The sequence below is a fragment of the Dendrobates tinctorius genome, unplaced genomic scaffold, assembly GCF_039654945.1.
Source record: "Dendrobates tinctorius isolate UK_male_01 unplaced genomic scaffold, ASM3965494v1 ptg000038l, whole genome shotgun sequence".
In the NCBI taxonomy this organism is placed as follows: Eukaryota; Metazoa; Chordata; class Amphibia; order Anura; family Dendrobatidae; genus Dendrobates; species Dendrobates tinctorius.
In genome coordinates, this window is record NW_027361706.1 from 33,802,885 (window position 1) to 33,827,877 (window position 24,993).

At 47.1% G+C, this 24,993-nt stretch overlaps 1 protein-coding gene across 1 annotated transcript in view; it reads right to left on the reverse strand.

Moving 5' to 3' along the window:
• LOC141088192 (man(5)GlcNAc(2)-PP-dolichol translocation protein RFT1-like) overlaps positions 1-24,986 on the reverse strand; it is a 64,546-nt gene extending 39,560 nt beyond the window's left edge. Inside the window, exons 1-5 of the mRNA XM_073574117.1 lie at positions 24,849-24,986; positions 23,991-24,092; positions 15,925-16,059; positions 13,363-13,441; positions 13,065-13,115 (exon numbers count right to left, since the gene is read on the reverse strand). Coding sequence (XP_073430218.1) covers positions 13,065-13,115; positions 13,363-13,441; positions 15,925-16,059; positions 23,991-24,092; positions 24,849-24,986 — 505 coding nt within the window. The remainder of the gene's footprint in view (positions 1-13,064; positions 13,116-13,362; positions 13,442-15,924; positions 16,060-23,990; positions 24,093-24,848) is intronic.
• Positions 24,987-24,993: the final 7 nt, after the last annotated feature.

A 24,993-nucleotide genomic window follows, 5' to 3' on the forward strand; every position in this document is an offset into this window, starting at 1 on the left:
TATGCAAACACCCGCTGGCAGATCAGTGGCAGAAAGACCTCTGCGCTGACTGTATAAATAAAACTATACAGGAGGAAACCCCTGATTTGGTAACTACCCTTAAGGCGCTAATACAACATGAGGTGAAAGGTTCCCTAAAAGCAGCCCTTAAAAAGAAGGATAAAAGAGGTCATAGACAGGATTCTGATTCAGAGGCCTCGCCAGGGCAGAAGGGGCGGGAAAGATCCTTGTCCCCGTCCACCTCCTCTTCCTCTACTCAGTCCTCAGAATCCTCCTCGGACAGCGATATAGGCGGCCGTCCATGAATCCCAACAGAAGATGTGGAAAAGCTGGTCAAAGCTATTAGGGCTACGATGGGCCTGAAGGAGGAAAAGACTCCTAAATCGTTAGAGGATATGATGTTTGGAGGACTGGAGGAAAGGAAAAAACGCACCTTCCCTGTAAATGAGAAAATAAAGGCCCTAATTAACAGGGAATGGAAAAAAACGGAGAGGTCAGGGAGCTTGCCTTCTACATCAAAAAGGAGGTACCCTTTTGAACAAAAGGATTCAGAGACCTGGGAAAAAGTCCCAAAAATTGATGGGGCTGTAGCCAAATCCTCAAAAAAGGTATCTCTACCATTAGAGGACTCTGGCATGTTGAAAGACCCGCTTGATAAAAAAAGCAGATGGTTTCCTAAAGCATATCTGGGAAGCTTCAGCAGGTGCATTAAAGCCAGCGATAGCTGGTACCTGTACCGCTCGTGCCCTCATGGTCTGGCTACAACAAATAGAAGACCAGATCAGGGATAGAGTTCCTAGGGACGAAATTCTGTCTAACTGACACTGGTACACGGAGCAGTGGCTTTCCTAGCGGATTCCTCAGCAGACTCCGCAAGATTGACAGCTAGAGCAGCAAGCCTGTCAAATGCGGCAAGACGAGCCCTGTGGCTTAAAGGGTGTCCCGGAGATTTTCCATCAAAACATAGGTTATGTTCCATTCAATGTGATGGCCAATTCCTCTTCGGAAAAAAAATAGAAGAGATTTTGGAACATGCAGGGGATAGGAAGAAAAGCTTTCCCCGATTTCCAGGAGAACCTCAAACGCAGCCCTTTCGGAGGAGATTTAACAGGGGTCGTCCCCCGGGAGATAGAAAAAACTGGGACTTTAAAGAAAGAAGAGGATCAGGCTATATGTTTAAAGGGCCCTCCACTTCCTCCAAAAAATCTCCCCAATGACATCAGGCCGGAGGTAGGGGGAAGGCTTTCTCTCTTCCTTTCCGCCTGGGCGAATATCTCCCCCATTACATGGGTCCTAAACATAATAAAGGACAGGTTAAAAATAAAATTCATCTGTCCGCCCAGGCGTACCTTCATAATGACACCCCGAAGGAAAGCCCAAGAGCAACAGCTGGCACTGGAGACGGAAGTCTTGGGACTAGTGGAAAAACAAGTCCTACAGGAAGTCCCAGTGCAAGAAGAAGGAAGGGGGTTCTACACCCCCCTCTTCTTAATACAAAAACCAGACGGCTCTTGGAGAACCATTGTCAACCTGAGGAGACTCAATCAGTGGGTAGACAATTGCTCCTTCAAAATGGAATCAATCAACACGGCCACAAAGATCCTGTTCCAGCATTGCCTCATGGCAGTGATACACTTAAAAGATGCCTACTATCACATCCCAATTCATCGGGAGTATCAAAAATATTTAAGAGTAGCGCTCTAGGTCCAGGGGCATGTGAAACACTACCAATATGCAGCCCTTCCGTTTGGCCTGTCTACAGCCCCCAGAGTATTCACCAAAGTGATGGCGGAAGTAATGTCTTTTCTTCATTCCAGGGACATAGTGATCGTCCCATACCTAGATGACTTTCTTGTAATAGGGAGATCAGAGTCCCACTGTGCATATCAAGTGAAAGAAGTAATAGCAACTCTAGTAGGACTAGGATGGATAGTAAACATCCCCAAGTCAAAGTTAACCCCAGTAAAAGAGCAATCCTTCCTAGGGTTGATATTGGACTCCGAGCGACAACGCTGCCTCCTGCCAGAGAACAAAGTGACCAAGATAAGGGGCCTAGCTCGCACAGCAATACAAAAACCAAATATGACACTGAGGAACGCAATGTCCCTTTTAGGCTCGCTGATATCATGCATACCCACAGTAGCATGGGCGCAGTACCACTTAAGACAACTACAGTGGGAAGTTCTGTCTGCACAGAAACAATTAAAAGGGCATTTAGAAGGCAAACTATGTCTCTCAGTGGCTGTAAGAGATTCCCTGCTCTGGTGGACTGTAGAAAAGAATCTAACAGCCGGTGTCCCGTGTCAAAAACTAGTCGAGGACATCATTACAACAGACGCGAGTGCCACAGGATGGGGAGCACACCTGAGATCCCACTCAATACAGGGGACCTGGTCCTCACTAGAAAACGATCAGAGTTCAAATGTAAAAGAACTATGGGCAGTGGAAAAAGCCGTGAAACATTTCCTTCCCTTACTTCGGGGCCGCTACACCCGGGTCATGATGGACAATCAGACAGTAGTAGACTACATCAATCACCAGGGGGAACGAGATCTCGGGGACTCATGCAAATATTGGATCTACTCTTCCAGCTAACAGAACAACATCTGTTATCCATCACAGCACTGTATATAAAGGGGGTAGAAAATATACAGGCAGACTTCCTGAGTCGCAGGCACCTAAGACAAGGGGAATGGTCCCTAAACCCCCAAGTCTTCCAACAAATAGTTCAGGCCTGGGGCAAACCAGAAATAGACCTGTTCGCTACCACACACAACCGGAAGGTCATTAAGTTCTGCTCACTAAATCCAAGGGGAAACCCCTTCGCAGTAGATGCCCTACAAATACCCTGGAAGTTCATCCTGGCCTATGCATTTTCCCTGATAACAATGATCCCAGTAGTGGTCAGGAAAATCAGGGAGGATCGAGCGAGAATAATGGTTATAGCTCTGTTTTGGCCGAGGAGGCCTTGGTTCTCCCTTCTGAGACTCATGTCGGTGACAGATCCATGCATATTACCGGAGATTCCAGACCTGCTTTCCCAGGGACCAGTGGTCCACTCTCAGGTGAAGGGCTTCCTGTTATGATTGAGTCACCGTAGGAGGCAAAAACAGAAATGCTAGCTAAGTCCAGAAAACCAGAGAAGTTGGCAGCTATCGGATTGCAGACCCCTGAACATATCAACACAACTAGCAGTAGCCGTGGGGGGTTCCTACGATGCCCTAGACCCCTCGATCACAGCCGGAGAATTAAATAGGCCTAAAGAAAGAAAGGGGAAATCTAAACTGCCCCAGAGCAGACCCCAAAGCAATAGGCAGCCCCCAACATATAATGACGGTGAAGCAAGATGAAAACACTAACACAGGCAGAAAGATAGACTGAGCAAGGACGGGGCCCAAGCTAACTAGATAGAAAAGGACAGGAAGGCTGCTGTCTGCAATCCGTGAAAAACCCTATGAAAATAAGAGCCAACAGACTGACAGTGAAAAAGGCCCTGAAGACGCTAGGCTTCAAAAAAGCTATGTCAGTACTCAGGAATATTCTGAAGACAGAGCTACAGGCAAAAGGAGATTCAGCTCACCCCAGCAGGGAATGGCAGAATCCAGAAAAGCAAGAAAAACAAAAACAAAACACAAAAGCTAACAGGCAAAGCAGAAAACTTAGCTTTAGAGGAGCAGGAATCAGACTGGTGTCCTAGAAGTCCACAGAGAAATCACCCGCAGGGCAGAAGGGCGTCGGCAGCCTTATATCCAGTCCGTGACTCCACTCAGCCAGTCATCCTCATTAGGCTCAGGTGCCTGATAATCAGGCTCATTACCTTCCTTTACCAGAATAGGGAGTTCACCAGACCTCAGTGACGAAGGGGAAAATGAACTCACAGCAGCTTCCATCTAGCAGCCTGGAATTTGAGAGGGTGCTACTGAGTCGCCAGGGATTCTCTCCAGGGTTAGTCTCCACCCTGTTGAAAAGTAGGAAACCTATAACATCCCAAATCTACTGTAGAACGTGGAAAAAGTTCCTAGACTTCCTGGGGGAACCTTTAGGGGATGTAGCGCCAGTGGGACCTATCCTAGAATTCTTACAGTCGGGGCTGCAACTGGGGTTAGCCACTAACACACTCAAAGTTCAAGTCTCAGCTTTGGGGGCCCTATATAACTGCAACTTAGCAGCCAATAGGTGGGTGTCCCGATTCATAAAATCCAGTGGCAGGTCAAGGCCAGTCATTATTCCAAAGATACCACCCTGGGACCTCAACCTAGTCTTAGAGGCCTTAACCAAAGATCCCTTTGAACCACTACTAGAGCTGTCACCAAAGCTACTTACACTTAAAACTGTCTTACTGGTAGCCTTAACATCAGTCCGAAGAGTGAGCGATCTACAAGCTCTATATGTCCTCCATATACGCAGATCTTGGATGACAGAGTGGTTCTAAGACCGGACCCGGCCTATCTCCCCAAGGTAGTCCAAAAGTTTCATAGGACTCAGGAGATCTCCTTGCCATCTTTCTGTAACAATCCTAGAAACCCGGGGGAGCAAAAATTCCATACATTAGATGTAAGAAGAGCCATAGTACAATATATCTCAATGACTAGTCAGTGGAGGAAAGATCAGTCCCTTTTTGTAGCCTTTCAGGGTAGTAGAAAAGGGCACGGGGTAGCTAAGAGTACCATTGCCAGATGGATCAGGGAGGCCATTATGTTATCCTACTCCGCAAGTGGCGCTCCGGTTCCAGAAGGCATCAAGGCTCACTCCACCAGAGCCGTGGCTACCTCCTGGGCAGAGAAGGCTGAGGTATCGATTGAGCAGATTTGTAAAGCCGCTACCTGGTCCTCACCTTCAACCTTTTTTAAGCACTACCGACTTGATCTATCTTCCTCTACTGACCTAACCTTTGGTAGAAGGGTGCTGCAAGCGGTGGTCCCTCCCTAAGGTGTTTTATTCTACAAAAGTCTCTCATGTGTGCCGTCATGGGAGACGGGAAAACACCATGGTTACTTACCGGTAGCCGGTTTTTCCGGAGCCCATGACGGCACCTGTATATTCCCCCCCTTTTCACTCCTTTTGGTGTGCACTATAGTTTGGGTGTTTTTTTAGTTAGATATAATGTGGTGATAGTTTTACCATGTGTACTAACCCGGGGGGGCCTCTCATGCTCTGTAAACCAACTGAAGCGAGGGAGAGGTACCGCCCCTTTTATCTTCAGTAGGGTTCCTGTCCTCTCTCATGTGTGCCGTCATGGGCTCCGGAAAAACCGGCTACCGGTAAGTAACCTTGGTGTTTCCCTGCTGTCCATGTCCAGGGAGATTAGCTACGGTGCCATGGGTTGTAAACTTCTTGATTATGTTTAGAATTGAGCAAATTTGTTCAAATTCGGCTCCGAATACGATCGGCAGGGAATATTGGTTTTGCAATATTTGTCAAACACAGCCGAACGTCATTAGAGTCAATGGGAGTAGAAATTACCGAATATGTTCGGAACCGATCATAAGACATTCATTCGGCACAAATAGGGTACCCATATGGCATGAATATGGCAAATTCAGATTCGGCAACCGAAGCCAAACCAATTCGCTCAATTCTTTTTTTTTTTTTAATCAGATTGTTATAATGAAAATGTGAATAAAAACTAACAAGTGAAAAACAACTGTATCACCATCCAGCATTCTCGAGCGTACATTTAGGGCACTGCGAATCCCTCCTCATCCCCATATCAAATAACCATTTAGGGGTTCTATAAACTCTATAAAGAATATACAATTGGGACAAACGATTGGGTTCACTAAGAGACAGCCTGGGGACCATCTGCAGAATAGATTCCCATTGATCCCCTGAAATGGCGCCCAACTGTTGCTCCCACTTCGCCAGCGCTCCTATCGGATGCTTCACCAAAACCATTGAAAGAAGTCCACCGTACACAAACGAGATTAAACCCCTAGTGGATGCCTGCAGCCCGAGCCTGCTGACAATAGCATCCTGGTGTATAGATATGCTATTCATTTGGTCCTGCACTGTGTAGGCATGCCGCAACTGCAGATACTGGAAGAACATAGAGTGTTGGAGCGGAAAATCCCGTCTCAGTGTGTCAAAGGACTTAAAAACCCCATCCTCCACTAATTGCTACAGCCACCAGATACCTATTGGCCTCCATTGCGCAAAACCTTTAAGCGACCTCATTTGCGGCAAATACAGGTTATCCCAAATAGGGGAGTATTTTGTGAAACCCGTGATTCCTCTTAACTGTTTAATTTTATCCCACACTTTAATCATGAGAAGGACCGTAGGATATCTAGATGCCCAAGGTCTAAATCTGCCCGCCTCTAAGTTGGATAACAGCGACCCCTGACCCACAAGAAACCGGAAAATCAACTGGCCCCCGCTGTCTCCGCTGGGAAGCCCTCCATTCCCCCTGCCATGTGCTGACATTGAGAGGAGAGAAAGTAGAGCCATGGATTGGGCAGCGCCAGCCCCCCCTCCTCTTTAGATTTTTGTAAATGTTCCAATTTGATCCTTGCACCCTTTTTTAACCAAATAAGTTCTCTAAATATCGCATTAATTTTGTAAAACCTATTTTGAGGGAGCCAGACTGGGGAGTTGTGAAGAACATACAGAAGCTGCGGCATGATCACCATTTTCAGTAAGTTCACTCTCCCCACCACAGAAAGATGCAACTTAGCCCAGGCCTTAACCTTTCCCTTAATCCTGGCCATCAGTGGCGAGAGATTCAAATATTCAAAATCCATTAGTTTATTAGATATTATAATACCCAGATATTTGAAAGTCGTTACAACCGGCACCTGTGTGACGTTGATTGGGATCGGATCTAAAGGGAGAATCGCAGATTTTTCCCAGTTAATAACTAGTCCCGAGACAGCGCCAAAAGAATTAAGGAGCAGCATCACATTATGTAATGATCTATCAGGGTCAGCCAAGAACATAAGCAAGTCATCAGCATAGAGTGCTACCTTCTCCTCCTGTCCTCCGTATCTAAACCCCTCGATGCCCTTATCATATCTTATTCTGGAGGCCAGAGGCTCTATCGCTAAAGCAAAGAGTAACGGGGACAGAGGGCAGCCCTGCCTCGTACCTCTATAAAGAGGAAAAGGGTCAGACAGTGATCCATTTGCTCGTATTGGTGCTTTTGGTTCGGAATATAGGAGCCTGATCCAGCTAATAAATCCCGGACCAAACCCTATACAGCGAAGTGTAGCCCAGAGGTAGGTCCACTCTACACTGTCAAATGCCTTGGCGGCATCCAGAGACAGGACCACCCTCCCCCCGCATTATCCGCCTTCACCTGCATGTTCAAATACAGTCGCCTAATATTTATGGCCGTAGACTTACGAGGCATGAAACACGTCTGATCCGAATGTACTAACGATTCCACCACCTTCGAAAGTCGAGTGGCCAAAACCTTCGCCAGGAGCTTAATGTCCACCGTCAGGAGGGAAATGGGTCTATATGACGCCGGGAGTGTCGGGTCTTTGTCCTTTTTTGGCAGCACAGTAATAATAGCTTCCCGCATAGAAGATGGGAGAGCTCCAGAACTGAGACTATCATTGAATACAGCCAACAAAGTAGGGAGTAGTACAGATTTATACTTTTTGTACACCTCAACCGGTAAGCCATCCACCCCCGGCGCCTTACCATTGGACATAGATCCCAAAGCCTCTTCAAGCTCCCCCAAGTCCAGCGGCTCATCAAGCATACGTCTCACCTCGTCAGTCAGACGTGGGAGTTTAGCGGGCCCCAAAAAGTTGTCAAGGTCTTCAGTCGAGGCCCTGGTGTGTGAGGAGTATAACTCGGTATAAAAAGTCTCCAAAATTCTCAAAATACCCGGTGTGTCAATGAAAAGTTGCCCACCCACATAGAATCATAGAATCATAGAGTTGGAAGGGACCTCCTGGGCCATCTGGTCCAACCCCCTGCTCAAAGCAGGATTCGCTAAATCATCCCAGTCAGATGTCTGTCCAGCCTCTGTTTGAAGACTTCCATTGAAGGAGAACTCACCACCTCGTGGCAGCTTGTTCCACTCATTGATCACTCTGTCAAAGTTTTTTCTAATATCTAATCTGTGTCTCCTCCCATTCAGTTTCATCCCATTGCTTCTAGTCTTTCCTTGTGCAAATGAGAATAAAGTAGATCCTTCTACAATGTGACAGCCCTTTAGATATTTGTAGACAGCTATTAAGTCTCCTCTCAGTCTTCTCTTTTGCAAACTAAACAATCCCAAATCCTGCAACCTTTCCTCATAAGACAGGGTTTGCAGACCGGTCACCATTCTGGTTGCTCTTTTCTGAACTTGCTCCAGTTTGTTGATGTCTTTTTTAAAATGTGGTGCCCAAAACTGGACACAATATTCCAGATGAGGTCTGACCAAAGAGGAGTAGAGGGAAATAATGACTTCACGTGATCTAGACTGTATGCTTCTGTTAATACATCCTAGAATTGCATTTGCCTTTTTTGCTGCTGCATCACACTGTTGACTCATATTCAGTTTGTGATCTATTAGTATACCCAAGTCTTTTTCACATGTGCTGTTGCTTAGGCCTATTCCTCCCATTCTGTATATGCTTTTTTCATTTTTATTGCCCAGATGTAGTACTTTGCATTTTTCCCTGTTAAAAACCATTCTGTTAGTTGCTGCCCACTTCTCCAGTTTATTTATATCTTTTTGAATCCTCTCTCTCTCTTCTCTAGTATTAGCTATCCCTCCTAGCTTTGTGTCATCAGCAAATTTAATCAGTTTACCCTCAATTCCTTCATCTAAATCGTTGATAAAGATGTTGAACAATACAGGGCCCAGGACAGAGCCCTGTGGTACCCCACTTGAGACATTCTTCCAACTGGATGTGCAGCCATTTACGACCACTCTCTGGTCGTAAATGGCTCCCGAAGGCTGGCTATAAACGAGGACCCCCCCTGTGCTGAAGTTATAACCGAGAGCAAATGACCAACACTCTCCGCATTTTCAAAATATTGAACTGACTGAAACATACGTTTTCGTTTCGCAGTTTCTAGCGTCATTTTAGTCACCTTCAACTGTGCCTCTTTTAGCCTTTTCTGACTGGCGAGAGTGAATCGCATGGATAGAGTCTTTTCCGCATCCTCCAGCTCATGAAGTATAATCTGGGATTCTGCTCTGGAATTAGATTTAAGCTTTGAAATCTCACGTATATACATGCCCCGCAGGTATGCCTTCAGAGTCTCCCAAACAGTCAAACTAGATGCTGAACCCAAATTAAACCTGAGATGTTCCTGTATCTCAAAGCTAAAGCTATCATTCTTATCCACTAGCTGCAGCCAAAACGGATTAAGTCGCCATAACGGTTTAGTTTTCAATCTATTATCCCCCCCCTTGATTGTAATGGACATGGGCGAGTGATCCGACACTGTTCTCGGCAAATAATTAACGTCTAAAATTTTTCTCAGCATCAAATCATCACCCATAGCCAAATCAATGCGTGACACTGAGACAAAGGTAGAGGAGAAGCATGAATATTGGTAGACATCAGGATTACGACTTCTCCATAAGTCAGTCAGGGCTAGCTCATGTAACAAAACTCCAAAAGGCGTACAATTACCTCCCGATTTCAGGGGTGCATGATTCCCTCTATCCCAGTGGGAGTCCAAAACATTATTAAAGTCCCCCACCAACATATAAGGGACCCCCGGAAAGTCCCTCAACATGGTATGAATTTTATATATAACTTTGCTGCTATAAGGCAACATGTCCCTCGGCAGTGCCAAGGGTATTTCAAACAAGGGCGATGTTATTCCCTTCCACATCAGTCAACGGGCGTTTCACTTCCTAACTGCTGCCCACACATAACAGGATGAGTCCCCACAGCACATGGCAACCATCTATAGCAAAATGACAACATGTCGAGCAGTTTCCTGCAACAGAACCGGAAGTCAAGATACCAGACAGTGCAGAAGTGTCCAAAGTAGCAAATACATCACCAGCCGCATTCCCGGTCTTCCTCATCTTTCCTCAGCTGCTGTTCATTCAGATCCAGCCAGTCCATAGCAACTTTAGCATCCAGAAAAAAGTGAATTTTGTTCCGGGCCTCGACCCGCAGCTTGGCCGGGAAAATCATAGAATATTGGATACCTATGGCCCTTAGACGTTTTTTGATGTCCATAAATTTAGCTCTCATTCTTTAGACTTCTGGCGAGAAGTCAGGGTAAAAAGAAACTCTGGAGCCATCAATAGAAAGGTCAGGATGTTCCCTTGAGTATCTAAGGATATTATCCCTGTCCCTATAGTGGAGAATTTTAGCCAAGATAGGCCTCGGTTGGTAACCAGGAGGAGGAGGGCGGGTAGGAACCCTGTGAGCACGTTCCACAGCATATAAATGAGTTAGATTATCAGTTCCTATTTTCTCCTTAATCCAGGCTTCGATAAAACAGTAGGATTTTTGCCTTCATAACGTTCAGGCATGCCAACAATGCGGACGTTGTTCCGTCTAGACCTGTTCTCTAGGTCATCAGTTTTGGCCCACACAGCAACCATATCTCTTTTAAGTTCTTTATGATGCTGCGCTGACTTAGACACAGTACCCTCCACAACTCTGACTCGTTTCTCAAGTTGCCCGGTTCTGTCTTTAATGGTGTGCAGTTCATGCCTCACATTTTGCATGGATTCTTGTAAATAACCCAGCTGAGTGAGCACAGAAGAAATAGCAGACCCACACTGCATAACTGCTGTCAGCACATCTTTGATAGTAGGTTCAGTTGGCATTTGCAGCTGCAGTGCTTGGAGCTGGCTTTTGTTTTGCTCCACTAGTTCTCCCCAGCTGGCTGCAGCGTCCTGCTTCTCCCGACCTCCAGAGCCTGTGGCCTCCTCCTCTCCCCTCTCTCCCACCTCCGGATCCATACCTTCACCTGCAGACTCCAGCTCTTCATCTGTCTCCTGGAGGGACTCGCGCTCTGCCTCCTCCACTCTGGCAAAGCGTCTCAGCCGGGCTGCCACCTCCCTGTTCCTGGCCTCACTGTCTGCAGCCGCTTCCTCCAGAGCACGCACTGTGTTAGCAGCGCCATCTTGGGACCCATGCCCCAGCTCATTAGTCACTCTTCTCTGACCTTTTTTTCGCATGATTTAGGGCTAGAGGCTGAATATTTCTGTTCAGCGGCACCCGCAGGTCTCAGGAATGCACACATTAGTTACTGACCGTGCTGTGGGGATATAATGGCAGTAATCAGTAGCTGTGTGTGGGAGCTCAGCAGACCCACGTCCTCCTCACATGCTGCTAGGCCACGCCCCCCCAATCCGCTCAATTCTAATTATGTCGTACACCGTGGACAAAGGAACATCAAGATTTATGGAGATGGACTTGTAAGTTTAAGATTGTTAATATTGTTCAGCAATTTTGATTCCAAAGTCCTCAGACGGTTCCCCTCTCCTCTTTCTGCTCTCCATGCTTAGTAGGGCACAAACAGACACACAATGCAAAGATTGGGTTAACTTCGCCCTTTTTATCTGGTTTCAGGTGTGATTTCACTATTGCCCACACCCGTTACTTGCCACAGGTGAGTTTGAACGAGCATCACATGCATGAAATAAAAGCCACAATTTTGGAAAGGTGCCAACAATTTTGTCCGGACCATTTTTGGGGTTGTGTGTGAAACTGTCCAATTTGTCTTTCTTTCCTCTGTTTTTTTTGTGTTGTTCCAATACACACAAAGTAAATAAACATATATAATAAAACTTGTGTAATTGTAATAATTCCTAGGGTAAATGCTTCATTTTCAGGAACAATTTCGAGGGTATCAACACTTTTGGCAGAAATTCAGCCAGAATTCTGGTGTATTTAGTAAAGCTGCTGCCATCTGCTAACTTCAAATAATTTACATGATTATCAGAAAGACTGCTACTTCTAGTGTAGGACCTGAGCGATGGGTACATGATGCAGTTTCTATCTTTTAAAGAGATTGTCCACTTCTTTTACATTGATACTTATCCGTAGGATAGGTCATCCATGTCTGATTGGCCGGGGTCCTACACCTGACGCCACCGCTGATCAGCTGTTATCGGTGCCGGATGTGGCCGCAAGTACTCACTTTCTTAGCTGCTCCATCTATTGGTAGCGTTCAGGGCTTGGTACTGCACATCTGCCTCCTATTCAAATCAATAGAAGGCAAATTTGTAATACCCTGTGGCAGCCACTATCAGGAAACGGCCAGCTCCGTGAGTACTTCCGGCTGGCGGACACTGACAACAGCTGAACGATGGGGGTGGCAGCCGATCAGACATTGATAATCTATCCTAAGGATAGATAAGTCATCAATGTAAAAAGTAGTGGACAACCTCTTAAAAGATAGTCAGCGGTGATCGTTTAATAGCCTCTTTATACAGGCTGACCACGATTGCCTAAATGCATCTCAGAAAGACTGGAAAAGCTATTATTTCCCACTACAATATATTTATTTATATCTCCATTTGAAAAAGATGTGTATGTAACAGCGTGTCCCTCCCCCGACCAGAGTCCCTGGACTGCAATGTAATCAGGCCTGAGTCATCAACCAGTGGGGGAGTCTGTCTTTGTTCTCCTCAGCATAGGACTTATCCAATACAAGCTGTAGCTTCTGGAAACTTCTTAAGTTAGCCACATAGTCAAAAGTAGGTGGGAGACTTCCCCCAATGGATGGGCTGATCCCAGGACAATAGCCTCATGTGTTGGCTGAGTGGAGTTGGGTGTTGACAAGCCAGGTGCTAGGACCTTATGCTGAGGAGAGATCCTGGTGCCCGTGTGGGGAGAGTTAAAAGCTGCCACGTGGAATGGTGTGATGTCCCTCATCTCTTGGATCCATTGAACTCATCCCAGGATTATTTTGTCTTTTCCCTGGCGTCGGATTACTGGGTGGAGCCACCGAAACTGTTTCCCTCTTGGTGTGGACTCATAGTGGACTCTAAGAGACGCTACTGATATTTTATATTCTGTGCTCCCTGTCTCAATAAATCCCGTTAGATTGATCTTCGGCCTGGTGTCCCTTCATGCTCTGTCACACACATCGTCACAGTGTAATACACAGAAAACAGTGGTGTAAGAAAGTTTGCAACTTACCCTGATCTCCAAATGACAGGACACTGAGAAAAGTCATCACATAGCGCTCACCTAAAAAACAAAACAAATATCATATATTATATTAAAATCTAACAGCTATAGGTTAAACCTTAGGATTGTTTCCCTTTTCTTAAAGTTCTTAGATACAGGAAACGTGAAGAAGAAGTCCATACAAGGTTAGAGAATGGCTAACAGCGTCATTTTTGCTTTTCCTCCTAATAAAACCACACAGAATGATAAACAGGAAAAAAAACTCTCGTCAACCCATAATTTACTGATGCGATGGCTACAAACTAACCTTCTGTAAGAATCTGTTTCAGAAACGACTGCTTGAAGAAGCTCCAGGCTAGCCAGGCCTGCTTCCAATCCAAAAAGTCCTGTTAGAGATACAATCAGAAAATCAGCTCCGGTTACTGCACGCGGCCATGTTATTCTGCCTTATCTAGGCTTCCTGCAGTACAGCAGAGCTGAGAATTGTCATTACACCCCTTATCTTCCAATAATAATTAAAAGGCACTGCTGATCATGCACCATTCTACACAGCACAGTGAAAACGTGTTGCCGCTTGCAGGCTCCTCTGACAATATTGGCACATAAAGGTAAGATTGAGCTATAAAGCCATGTTGAAACAATGTGATGCGTTCCAGGGGCATTTTCTTAATGGAACTGAAAAGGTAAAAAACCTGTGTTCTGGGAAAAAGAGCACAAAAAAGCATCAGAAACACATTGTGCTTTATTGCTTTTGTGTCTAATTTTCTTCCTCCATCATTTCCTAAAGGCCTCCTGATTATACACCGACATCCAAGTGCTGGCCACAGAAGGTGAAACCAGGTCAAGCACGGAAGTGAGAAGCCGTTTCTGTAGCCCCATAGACATGATTGGGGGCTACTGAGAGAGGGTAATATTAGTGAAGGCACAATGCAAACTTGCAATTTATGCAATAAAAAGCAGACAAGAAGTTAGAGGGGCATTCTGGTGACAAGTTATCACTTATTTGGAAGATAGGGGGTAACTTGATCAGCAGGGGTCTGACCACTGGGATCGGCACTGATAAGCAGAAAGGGGCACTTTTATTCCCATTACACTGAGGCAGCAGTGCACAGCTTGACAGCAGCTCCATTAATTCCCAATGAAGCTGCAGAGTGTTGCATCTGACCTACTGCTCCACAAGTTCTACAAGTTCCCTGATCTGTTGATCGGTGCATTTGGATTAAAACACCAACGTGTGAATGAGGTCCAAGGCCAAGTTCACACAGTACTTGTAATTTTTGGGCTAGTGTCACGCCGCTCTCACCTGGGGCCGGAACCCTGCGCCCGACGTCACCACTTTCAGCATGCGGCCGCTCCACGGGTCCCGTCGGGTGCGCACGTGCACCTCTCATACTCAGTTACATGCCTGCACAACGTTGCTAGTGCGCATTTTTAGGTTCTAGCTGCAGCCTTGCCCTCTCTATGGTACTGGAGGACCCGACCCGAAAGTCCTAGCACTCATGCCATATATCAGGCTACCTCTTCCTATGGGAGGTGCCTGATTATTGTTGTGCTTCCGGGCTTGGTCTGCTTGGTCCTTACCTGGCTGTGCGTTGTATTCAGGTCCTCTGCCTTGTGCTCCGTGCCTGTACTCTGCCTCGTGCTCCGTGCCTGTACGCTGCCTCGTGCTCCGTGCCTGTACGCTGCCTCGTGCTCCGTGCCTGTACTCTACTCTGCCTTGCCGTGCTTCCTAGCACATGCTTTTTATCTACACTCTGCTCTGTGCTCTGCCATACTCCTTTGCACACACTCAGCTCCTGCCTTGTTCTTTTCGTGCTTCTCAGAACTCCCTCTGCCTAACCTTGCACTCCGGCGTGCTCTCTGCGCACGCTTTGTCTAACTCTGTAGTCTGGCGTGCTCCCTCGCACGCACCCTGCTTTGCTTCCCCCGGGCGTGCTTGTCTGTGCACGCAATACGTGCTCTCGTGTACCCGCCTTGCACTATCCTGTATCTAACGCACTCCTGTGTACAAGCCTTGTACTGTCCTGTACTCTCCGTGCCCTCGTACACTCGCCGTGTATTGTCCTATACCCTGCGTGTCCCTGTGTCCACGCCTTGCATACTCTTGTACTCTGCACTTTCCCTGTTGCTAGACACACTCACTCGTGTCTCCTGTGAGCCGGCCACCTGGTTCCAGCAGTCGTGGCACCTCACCCCCTTGGGCTTGTCCCTGACACTCCCTGTATAGGGGGTGGTCCCCACTAGGTGAGCTCGCCCTAGGTGGGTTGGTGCCACGACCCAGAGGGTCCACTCCAGAAGTCGTCACAGCTAGTTACACCAACAATTTTGGCCACGATTGGCTTCATGTGCAGCTCCGTGCACTCATCAACATGGGGGTTGAATGCAGCAGCTGCCCGTTATTACATAAAATGACCAGAATACAGCTTGTTGGGATATTTCCCAGCATACAGGCTACCAACAGTCCATGTACTGTCCTTGTGTGGTCCTTAGTGCACCTGGACCAAAAATATGCCTGTCCAAAGGAGACCTAAGATAGCAGCAATCACGTGACTGACTGTCCATACGACAGCTGCCATGGAGTTTCTACATTCAGGTTTTCTTGATGCAGTTTCTGAAGCCAAAGCCAGGAGAGGATGATAAATAGAGGAGATCTAAAATGAAAATCGAGATGGTCCTATTTTTTAATCCAGTTTTGGTCTCAAAATTGCATCTCAAAACCCGAACTTGTGAACATGGTAGACGGTCAAATTCTAAAACCACCAAGACAGCCTTCTCTGCCCCCCGAGTAAATGAATCTGGTCATTTAAAGAAATTAAAATGAATAATGATGGGAATGACAACTAAAAGGATGCGCCAAACACCATATTACCTGAGATACAGAGCGTCGGGGTAAAAATTCCATCATGCTGTGAAGAGGAAACGATTTCTTCTCTGCCTCCCGAGAACCAAGAAACTTTGCGAAGTAGACGATGTAACATAGAGAGAGCAGGCTGGTGTACAAGACCTAGGGGAGACAAAGCGCAAGTTACAAGGCCAGGACTCTATAATGTGGGCTCAGTAATGGCTCCCCTGGAAGAGATCAGCCAAGTACGGGACCACTGGGTGGGTTAACACTGAACGCCTATTGCCAATCAGCTTTATATACACCAATCTGCTGTTTGATAGCCTCTTTATACAAGCAACTGTGCTTCCGAAGGATTGTTTTGTGAGAACAGACTGTCTTTGTACTCGGCAGCACATGTTCTGATGATGTGCTGCTGAGAAAGATGGGTTTTAAGAGCAGCTTAATAATCATTTCACCAGATGAACGACCATTTTGCTCATTTGTCAGGTGATCGGCAGCCACTCCACGATTGTGAGGAAACTTGATCACCATAATCAGCTAGTGTAAATGCACGCTAACAGCAATGCTCCATGGGAGATCAGTATGTAAATAAGTTCTCTAACAGAGCGAAAGAGCTTCTCCTGCAAGTACAACCCAGGAGAAGTATTTATCCTATTAGACAATGTCCGAATCTTGTAACATGACCTGGGATAAACAACGAGCCAGAATTCATCTCCAGCAGCCTGTTTCGGGGTGTTTTCCCATCATCAGTGTACAGCAGAGTCATCCCTGTACAAATGGTAATCAAATCATTCAACTTCTGAACTGATCCACCCTGCGTGTATTCACTCCATTCACTGTTATAGCATGCAGCCTGAATGGTTCAACTCCCCACCTCTGCTGGCTGTCATTTCTGCTGCAATATATCCAAATGGTACAAGTCCATACTTCTGCTTGCTGTCTGTCTTTTTCTGCTTTACAATTTTTGCGGCATATTTTAATGTGCCTGCTAAAGCTTTGGTATAATTCATTTGTTGCACTGTATTTCTTACTGCTTTATATCCGTGACTGTGGCCTCTCTAGAGCTTATCAGGTGAAAGGTGCTATAGCAAATAAATGCAACCTGGTCTCCTGCCTTTGATCATCTAACCACCCCCTGGTGTGCTAGCCCCAGCTGCCAAATTATCCCAAACCAGCTCCCACAGTCCCTCTCTCCTGACCCTGTAGTGTGGCCTATATATTTAGTAGTTCCTAAGGGGACGCACGCAGTGTGGGGTGCAGCACGCAAGCATCCCAGAAGCAAAGCATCCCAGAAGCTAAGCATCAAGCAAAAGGGCAGGTATCCATGGCCGTTAATCAGGGCAGGAATCAGGTAACCCACACTTTTCTCTCCCCTTTATCCATGTGCTTTACTTCTATCCTTCTGTGCTCCCTTGCCATCCACATTCACCACCCCATCCCCCCTCCATCACGACTCATACACATCAGCCCCTTTATACTTCCCTCTCCCATGTACAGCTCCCATGCACTCCTCACCTTCCTGAGAAACCTCAGCCCATCTTGCCCAAACACATCGCAGAAAAAAACTACTTACAATTCCAACAACTATTTGCTCCTTATCTTCCTACTCCTACAGATTTCAGGTGACATCTCCCCCAACCCTGGTCCACAACACCCCAACCTCTACCTCTACCCTACCTCATATCAAAACGATATTAATCTTATTAATATTACTTGCACTCCCTCATCTCCATCTTTTAATTGTGCCCTCTGGAATCCACGGTCTGTATGTAACAAGCTTCCTTTCCTGCACAACTACTTTCTGAACAACTCTCTTAACCTGTTGGCCCTCACTGAAACCTGGATTCAGGATTCTGACACTGTCTCTCCTGCTGCCATTTCCTATGGTGGCTTACAATTCTCTCATTCCCCCCGAGACCCACAAACAGACATGGTGGCGGAGTCGGCATACTCCTGTCCCCACTATCCACTTTCCAGGTCATCCCCCCAGTTCCATCACTCTCCTTCCCTTCTTTTGAGGTCCACACCATCAGGCTCTTCCGTCCCCTCTCCCTCAGAGTAGCGGTCATATACCAGCCCCCAGGCTCAGCCACTCACTTCCTTGACCACTTTTCAGCCTGGCTGCCGCACTTCATGTCCTCAGAACTACCAACTCTTATCCTGAGAGACTTCAACATCCCCATTAACAGTCCTAGTTTCACAATTGCATCCCAGCTTCTATCACTAAGCACCTCTCTAGGCCTCTCGCAGCTTTCAACCTCTGAGACACACAAGGACGGTAACACCCTTGATCTGGTCTTTGTCCGGCTCTGTTCAATCTCCCACCTAAATAACTCACCGCTTCCACTCTCTGACCACAACATTCTCTCCTTCACGCTCACAAATTCTCGCCCACCCCAGCTCACTCCTACCTACCACACAGTCAGAAATCTGCAAGCCATAAACCCTCAGACACTTTCAGACTCCCTACACTCATCACTGTCCCCAATCTCCTCTTTTTCCTGTCCTGATCTGGCTGTTCATCACTACAATGACACTCTTAGAAGCACCCTAGACCAAGTAGCTTCCCTCACCCTCAGAATCTCCAAGCACAGAGTAAAACAGCCCTGGCTCACATCGCAAACTCAACTTCTCCAGCGATGCTCTAGGAATGCTGAACGCCTATGGAGAAAAACCCGCACACCAGAAGACTTCATCCACTTCAAATTTATGTTAAGAACCTATAACACTGCCCTTCACCTCGCCAAACAGACCAACTTCACCACCCTGATCTCCTCACTAGCCAACAACCCCAAGAAACTTTTTGACACTTTTCACTCCCTCCTCAGGCCAAAAGCACAAGCCCCTATCACAGACATTTGTGCTGACGACCTGGCCTCCCACTTTACAGAGAAAATAGTTAATATCCATCAGGAAATCTGCTCCCAACCACCAAGTGCTGTGACTCCCATCCCTTCCTGCATCTCCCCTGGCTCACTTTCTACATTTGATCCCATCACAGAAGAGGAAATCTCCAGACTCCTCTCTTCTTCTCGTCCGACCACATGCACTACCGACCCCATTCCCTCACATCTCCTCCAGTCTCTCTCTCCAGTCGTCAAAACTCACCTAACTGCAATCTTTAATCTCTCCCTCTCCTCGGGCATTTTCCCATCCTCCTTCAAACACACCATTGTTACTCCATTACTAAAGAAACCTGCTTTTGACCCATCCTGCACAAACAACTACAGACCAGTCTCCAATCTCCCCTTCATCTCTAAACTTTTGGAGCGCCTAGGTTACTCTCGCCTTACCCATTACCTCTCCACTCACTCCCTCCTAAACCCTTCACAGTCCAGCTACCGCCCCCTACATTCGACTGAAACTGCACTCATCAAAGTGACCAATGACCTTCTGACAGCAAAACGTAACGGTGACCACTCTCTGCTCATTCTTCTTGACCTTTCTGCAGCTTTCGACACTGTTGACCACCATCTTCTACTCTCTAGGCTCCAGTCACTAGGCATTAAGGACACCGCTCTCTACTGGTTCTCTTCCTATCTTTCTGACCACTCACTCAGTGTTTTGTTCTCTGGCTCCATGTCATCTCCTCTTCCTCTCGCTGTCGGGGTACCTCAGGGCTCAGTCCTTGGCCCCCCTTCTCTTCTCTCTCTACACGGCCAAAGGACAGACCATCAGCAGATTTGGCTTTCAGTACCATCTTTATGCTGATGACACACAACTATATACGTCATTCCCCGACCTTACCCCCGCAGTACTAAAGAACGCCAGTGACTGTCTGTCCGCAGTCTCCAACATCATGTCCGCTCTCTATCTGAAACTCAACCTCTCCAAAACTGAACTTCTTCTGCTCCCGCCGTCTACTAACCTTCATAAATCGGACATTTCCCTCTCTGTAGGTGGCACCACAATAACACCCCGGCAGCAGGCGCGCTGTCTGGGTGTAATCTTTGACACCAATCTCTCCTTCACATCCCATATACAATCTCTTGCCCGCTCTTGCCGCTCACACCTAAAGAATATCTCTAGAATCCGCCCCTTTCTCACCATGGAAACAACAAAAACCCTCACTGTACTATTGATCCACTCCTGCCTGGATTACTGCAACGCTCTATTAATTGGCATCCCCGTTACTTGACTATCACCTCTCCAGTCCATACTTAATGCAGTGGCCAGGATCGTCCATTGGGCTAATCGGTATTCGGACACATCCGCTCTTTGCTAGTCCTTACATTGGCTGCCCATTCATTATAGGATCCAATTCAAAGTACTTGTTCTCACCCACAAAGCTCTCCACAGTGCAGCACCCCCCTACATCTACTCCCTCATTTCTGTCTATCGGCCTAACCGACCGCTGCGCTCTGCAAACGACTTTCGACTAACCTCTGCACTAATCCGTACCTCCCACTCCCGACTCCAAGATTTCTCCTGTGCTGCGCCAATCCTCTGGAATGCTCTACCCCAAGAAATTAGGACTATCCACAATTTGCATAGTTTCAAGCGTTCCCTCAAAACACATTTGTTCAGAGCAGCCCATCACGTTTACTAATCAAAGTCATTCTATGTGTAAGTGTGCGTGTGTAGCCCATTCACTATCTCCATCCATCCCTCACTCCCTCAAGATGGCTGGACATTCATTGTAAATACATCATTGTAAATACACACCTGTACTTTGTATCTCCCCCACCTCATTGTAGATTGTAAGCTCTCACGAGCAGGGTCGTCTTATTTTGCTTTCATTATTGTATGGTTAACTTTGTTACTTATGACTTGTGTTTTGGAACTGTTAAACTGTAAAGCGCTGCGAATATGTTGACGCTATATAAAGATTATTATTATCCCTGGTCATGTTAAATGGTACTGACTTATAGGGTAGCCTGCACTCTACGATGGCACTTACCAGAGCACTCTTTTGCAAAATGAAAAACTAGTTTGCACTGGTTTCTATAAAACAGAGAGGGAAAGTGGTCTTCAAAGGGAACCCATCACCTCATTTTACCGCTATAAGATGCGGCCACTGCCTTTCGGGGCTTATCTACAGCATTCTATAGTGCTGTAGATAACCCTCGGCCTGACCTGAAACATAAGAAAAAGTTTTATTATACTCACCCGGACCGACGGGTGTCGCAGGTCCGGCGCCTCCCATCTTCATGCGATGTCGTCCTCCTTCTTGCTTTGTGCCGCGCTACTGCGCATCCGTACTGATCTGCCCTGTTGAGGGCAGAGGAAATCCCTGCAGTGCGCAGGCGCTGGGCCTCTCTGACCTTTCCCGGCGTCTGCGCACTGCAGTACTTGGCTCTGCCCTCAACAGGGCAGATCAGTACGCCTGGCAGGATCGAGGCACGAAGCAAGCAGGATGACGACATTGCATGAAGATGGGAGGCGCCGGACCTGCGACGCCCATCAGACCGGACAGCCTCCGGATAAGTATAATAACACTTATTTTTCTTATCTTTCAGGTTGGACCGGGAGCTTATCTACAGCATTATAGAATGCTGTAGAAAAGCCCTGAAAGGCAGTGGCCGCAACTTATAGCGGCAAAACGAGGTGACAGGTTCCCTTTAAATGTCATAAATGGTCATAAATATTTGATCTGTTTGGTTGCTGACTGGGATCCCATTGCCACACTCCAAATAAAGAAGTGTCCGCATATTATAGTCTACAGGAAATGCAGCCAAGACCCCACTAATCACACATCACATCCATAAAGCATGGTTTTACAGGGAGCATCAGAGACAAGGGAGACAGTCAAACTGCATGGAAACAAAGTTCAGGCATCCCCTAAGGCCTGTTTCACACTTCAGTTTTTTTCCATCAGTCAAGATCCGCCGTTTTCCAAAAAAAACGGATCCGTCATTTTGTTTGGCGAATCCGTTTTTTTTTTCCCATTGACTTGCATTACTGGCGGATCTTGACGGATGGCCATCCGTCGGATCCGTTTTTTTGTGGATCCGCCAATTTTGTTGCGTCCGCCCACAAGCCCGGACGGAGCTTGTAATGTTTTTTTGGCTGAAGGATCCGCATTTTTGTACTGCGCATGCCGGGAGGAATCTCAGCCGCTGAAATCATTTCTGGCGAACGGTACAAATCTCTCTCTCCCCCCCCCCCCGGACTGCGGTTCTTTTAAAATTATTCAGTCAACGGATCCGTCAAAAAAACGGTCCGCTGGCATCCGTTAACTTCACTTACCAACGGATCCGCTTTCCACCATTTTGGCAGATTTTAACTGACAAGTAAAAACTGAAGTGTGAAACAGGCCTAAGGGACCGCGGTAAGCGCATGAGCCCACTGTAAAGGTAGCAGCAATCTGAGCCGTAGATCTACACTCCCGTGTTTCCTTCCACTATGTCTCCTTCATCTTCAAGAATCCTCTACTGGATTGTGATGTGATACATCGTGCAGAGCACAGTACAATACGTATGCAAATAAGGGGGTTCCGGTCCACCATTATGACCCTCATTTTGCCATGTTGGGTGTTTCCCCTGCTTCATCTGAGATGTGCACTGACATTGCCTATGCCCAGGCATGCACAGACACCTGCGCACACGCAAGCACACGGGTCAGGCATGTTCTCCTCCCTGGCATGTCTCTGCTGGCGCCACTCGCTGCCTTTCCAGGGGTATCAGTGTAGTAAGCGGCATCAGCAGAGGAGCTGGGGGGAGACCGCGGCCGGGCACAGGCGGTGGCAGTACACCAGCTGACTTTAGGCAGCACTTGCTCTTGGAAGCGAGCACTGTCCATCAGGAGAGGTGGAAGACTCCAACATGCAGGATTCTTATAGAGGAATCCCCCATATCACGATTTAGTTCTTATAAAATGTATTTGGGAAGTTATGGGGGACAGACTCGCTTTAATATTTAGACACAGTACATGAATACAGTTCCATCCAAAAGATATCGACACCCTTTATATACTAATAAAAAAAGATTTAAGACACCAACAGTGTAAGACCAGGACGGACGTGTGCGACAGCAATCTCCGTACAGAGCTGCGGAATATGGGGATAATATATAAGCAGCTGGAAATGCAGAAGTAAAAAATATCTATCTATATAATTGCCTTGTAATGTTTTCATTTCCTGTTCTGAATTCCAAGAGGAGGAAGTTCACCGACCGCCATATTGGGACACCGAAGTGATGTCCCAGTATGGAAACTGCTGCTGGTACCAACCTATTGCGCGATACCACCAGCGGAACACCGTCGCACCACACACACACTCTACGCTGTACGCAGCACACACTCACACTCACGCAGCCTTTTGTGCAGTACCACCAGCGGAACACCGTCGCACCACACACACACTCTATACGCCGTACGCACCACACTCACACTCACACACTCACATAGCCTCCTGCGCAGTACCACCAGTGGAACACCGTTGCACTGCCCCTGCGTGAATTCCGCGCAGTGAATCATTTGGCTGATCCTGGCGGCAGATGCACGACGTGTCTATAGGCAGAGGAAGCCGGCCACATTAAAGTGGTTTTCACACAAACGAAAGTTCATTTTAAAAATTGTCTGTGTCTGACCGTGTACGAAGCATACCTCATCTACTGGGCAGGGGAGGAAGCAAAAGACTATACTGACATTACAGCAGGGGATCACAGACGATCCATTTTGTGAGGTAAAATATTTCACTGAACGTTTTTAAACAATATTTTACCTCACAAAATGTATCCTCTGTGATCTCCTGCTGTAATGTCAGTATTGCCTTTTGCTTCCTCCCCTGCCCAGGAGCTGTGGTATGTTGTGTACACGGTCAGACACAGGGGTGAGAGAGACAGAGCACAGGGGCGATACAGCTCAAACGGGACAGCACATGAGGGGAGAACACAGAACAGGAAGGAGTGAGACAGCAGACAAGGGGGATAGCACATGGGGCAGACAGGTCAAAGAAGAGAGAACAGATGGGAGATGTCAGCACATGGGGAAGTACAGAGTGGATAGGTGGGTGAGCACATGGGGGGGGGAGATTCTCAATGCTGCAAAGCCTGTCCCCATCGTGACATTACCGCCCTCCCGATGTGATAGCATCGGGCCTCCATTTAGTATATATTTACAAATATGGAAGATAAAAGCAGACCTCTTACCTGAGCCAGCGCAAAGATGAGGAGCCTCCACTGAGGCCAGAGAAGCACCAAAGTGACGGTGACCGAACAGCGGACAATTATCGCCAGACTCTCCACAATCACCTAAGAGACAAGTGGTGGAGATGAAGATACAGAACGGGACGCGAACAACAACCAGGGATCAGATGTACCAAAGAAATACAACAATGGGCGAGAATAAAGGAGAAGGCAATGGAAATGGTGTGATGGCAGCTAAGTCGGTAATATGATGAGAGACATCCAACGTTACCTGCAGGCTGATCACACGTAGAGCCAGCATTGCTCACTTAGTATCTGTATACTATGTGGTGGTGCTGACGATCGCTGCTGGCTAAAGAGTTCGGCTGACGTTGGCCTTAGACATGATTCACACTAGTGTTTGGAGTTCCGCTTTCTTATCCCATCCGTTATGGCGTTCGTCTTGCTGCTATCCTTGTTTTCTTGTGAAAATGATGGAGGCTCCAACGCCACAATGAACCTACTGTAGGAGCGGTGGGCACGTAGCAGCAAGTACGTGATTTACATACTACCCGCTACATTCCAACTAGACGTGTCTGATCTGGCTCATACGCTTAAATGGAGCAAGGCCAAGCACGTCTAGTCGGCATGAGACCGCATGTATGCAAATCACATACTTACTGTCATGTGCCCGGCACTGGAGACTCCTCACAGTGGGCAGTACGCGCAATGTGAGGATTCACAAGTCTGCAGTCACATAGAGTAACTGCAGACTTGTAACCTAAGGCCGGACAATCCCTACAGAGCAACACAAGACACAGACATGGATGAAAAAGACTTTCTAGTGTAAATGCCAAGTAAGAATCACCTTCACTTTCTTACCTTCAGCCTGACAAAGAGATGAGCTTGTGCAAGGACCCAGAAAGGTTCTGACATCAGTTCGATTACTGCAGAAAATCCAAACGCCAGAACCCCGGTGCCATAATGTGGGATAATCGCTGGATCGGGGACCTCCAACATACTCAGC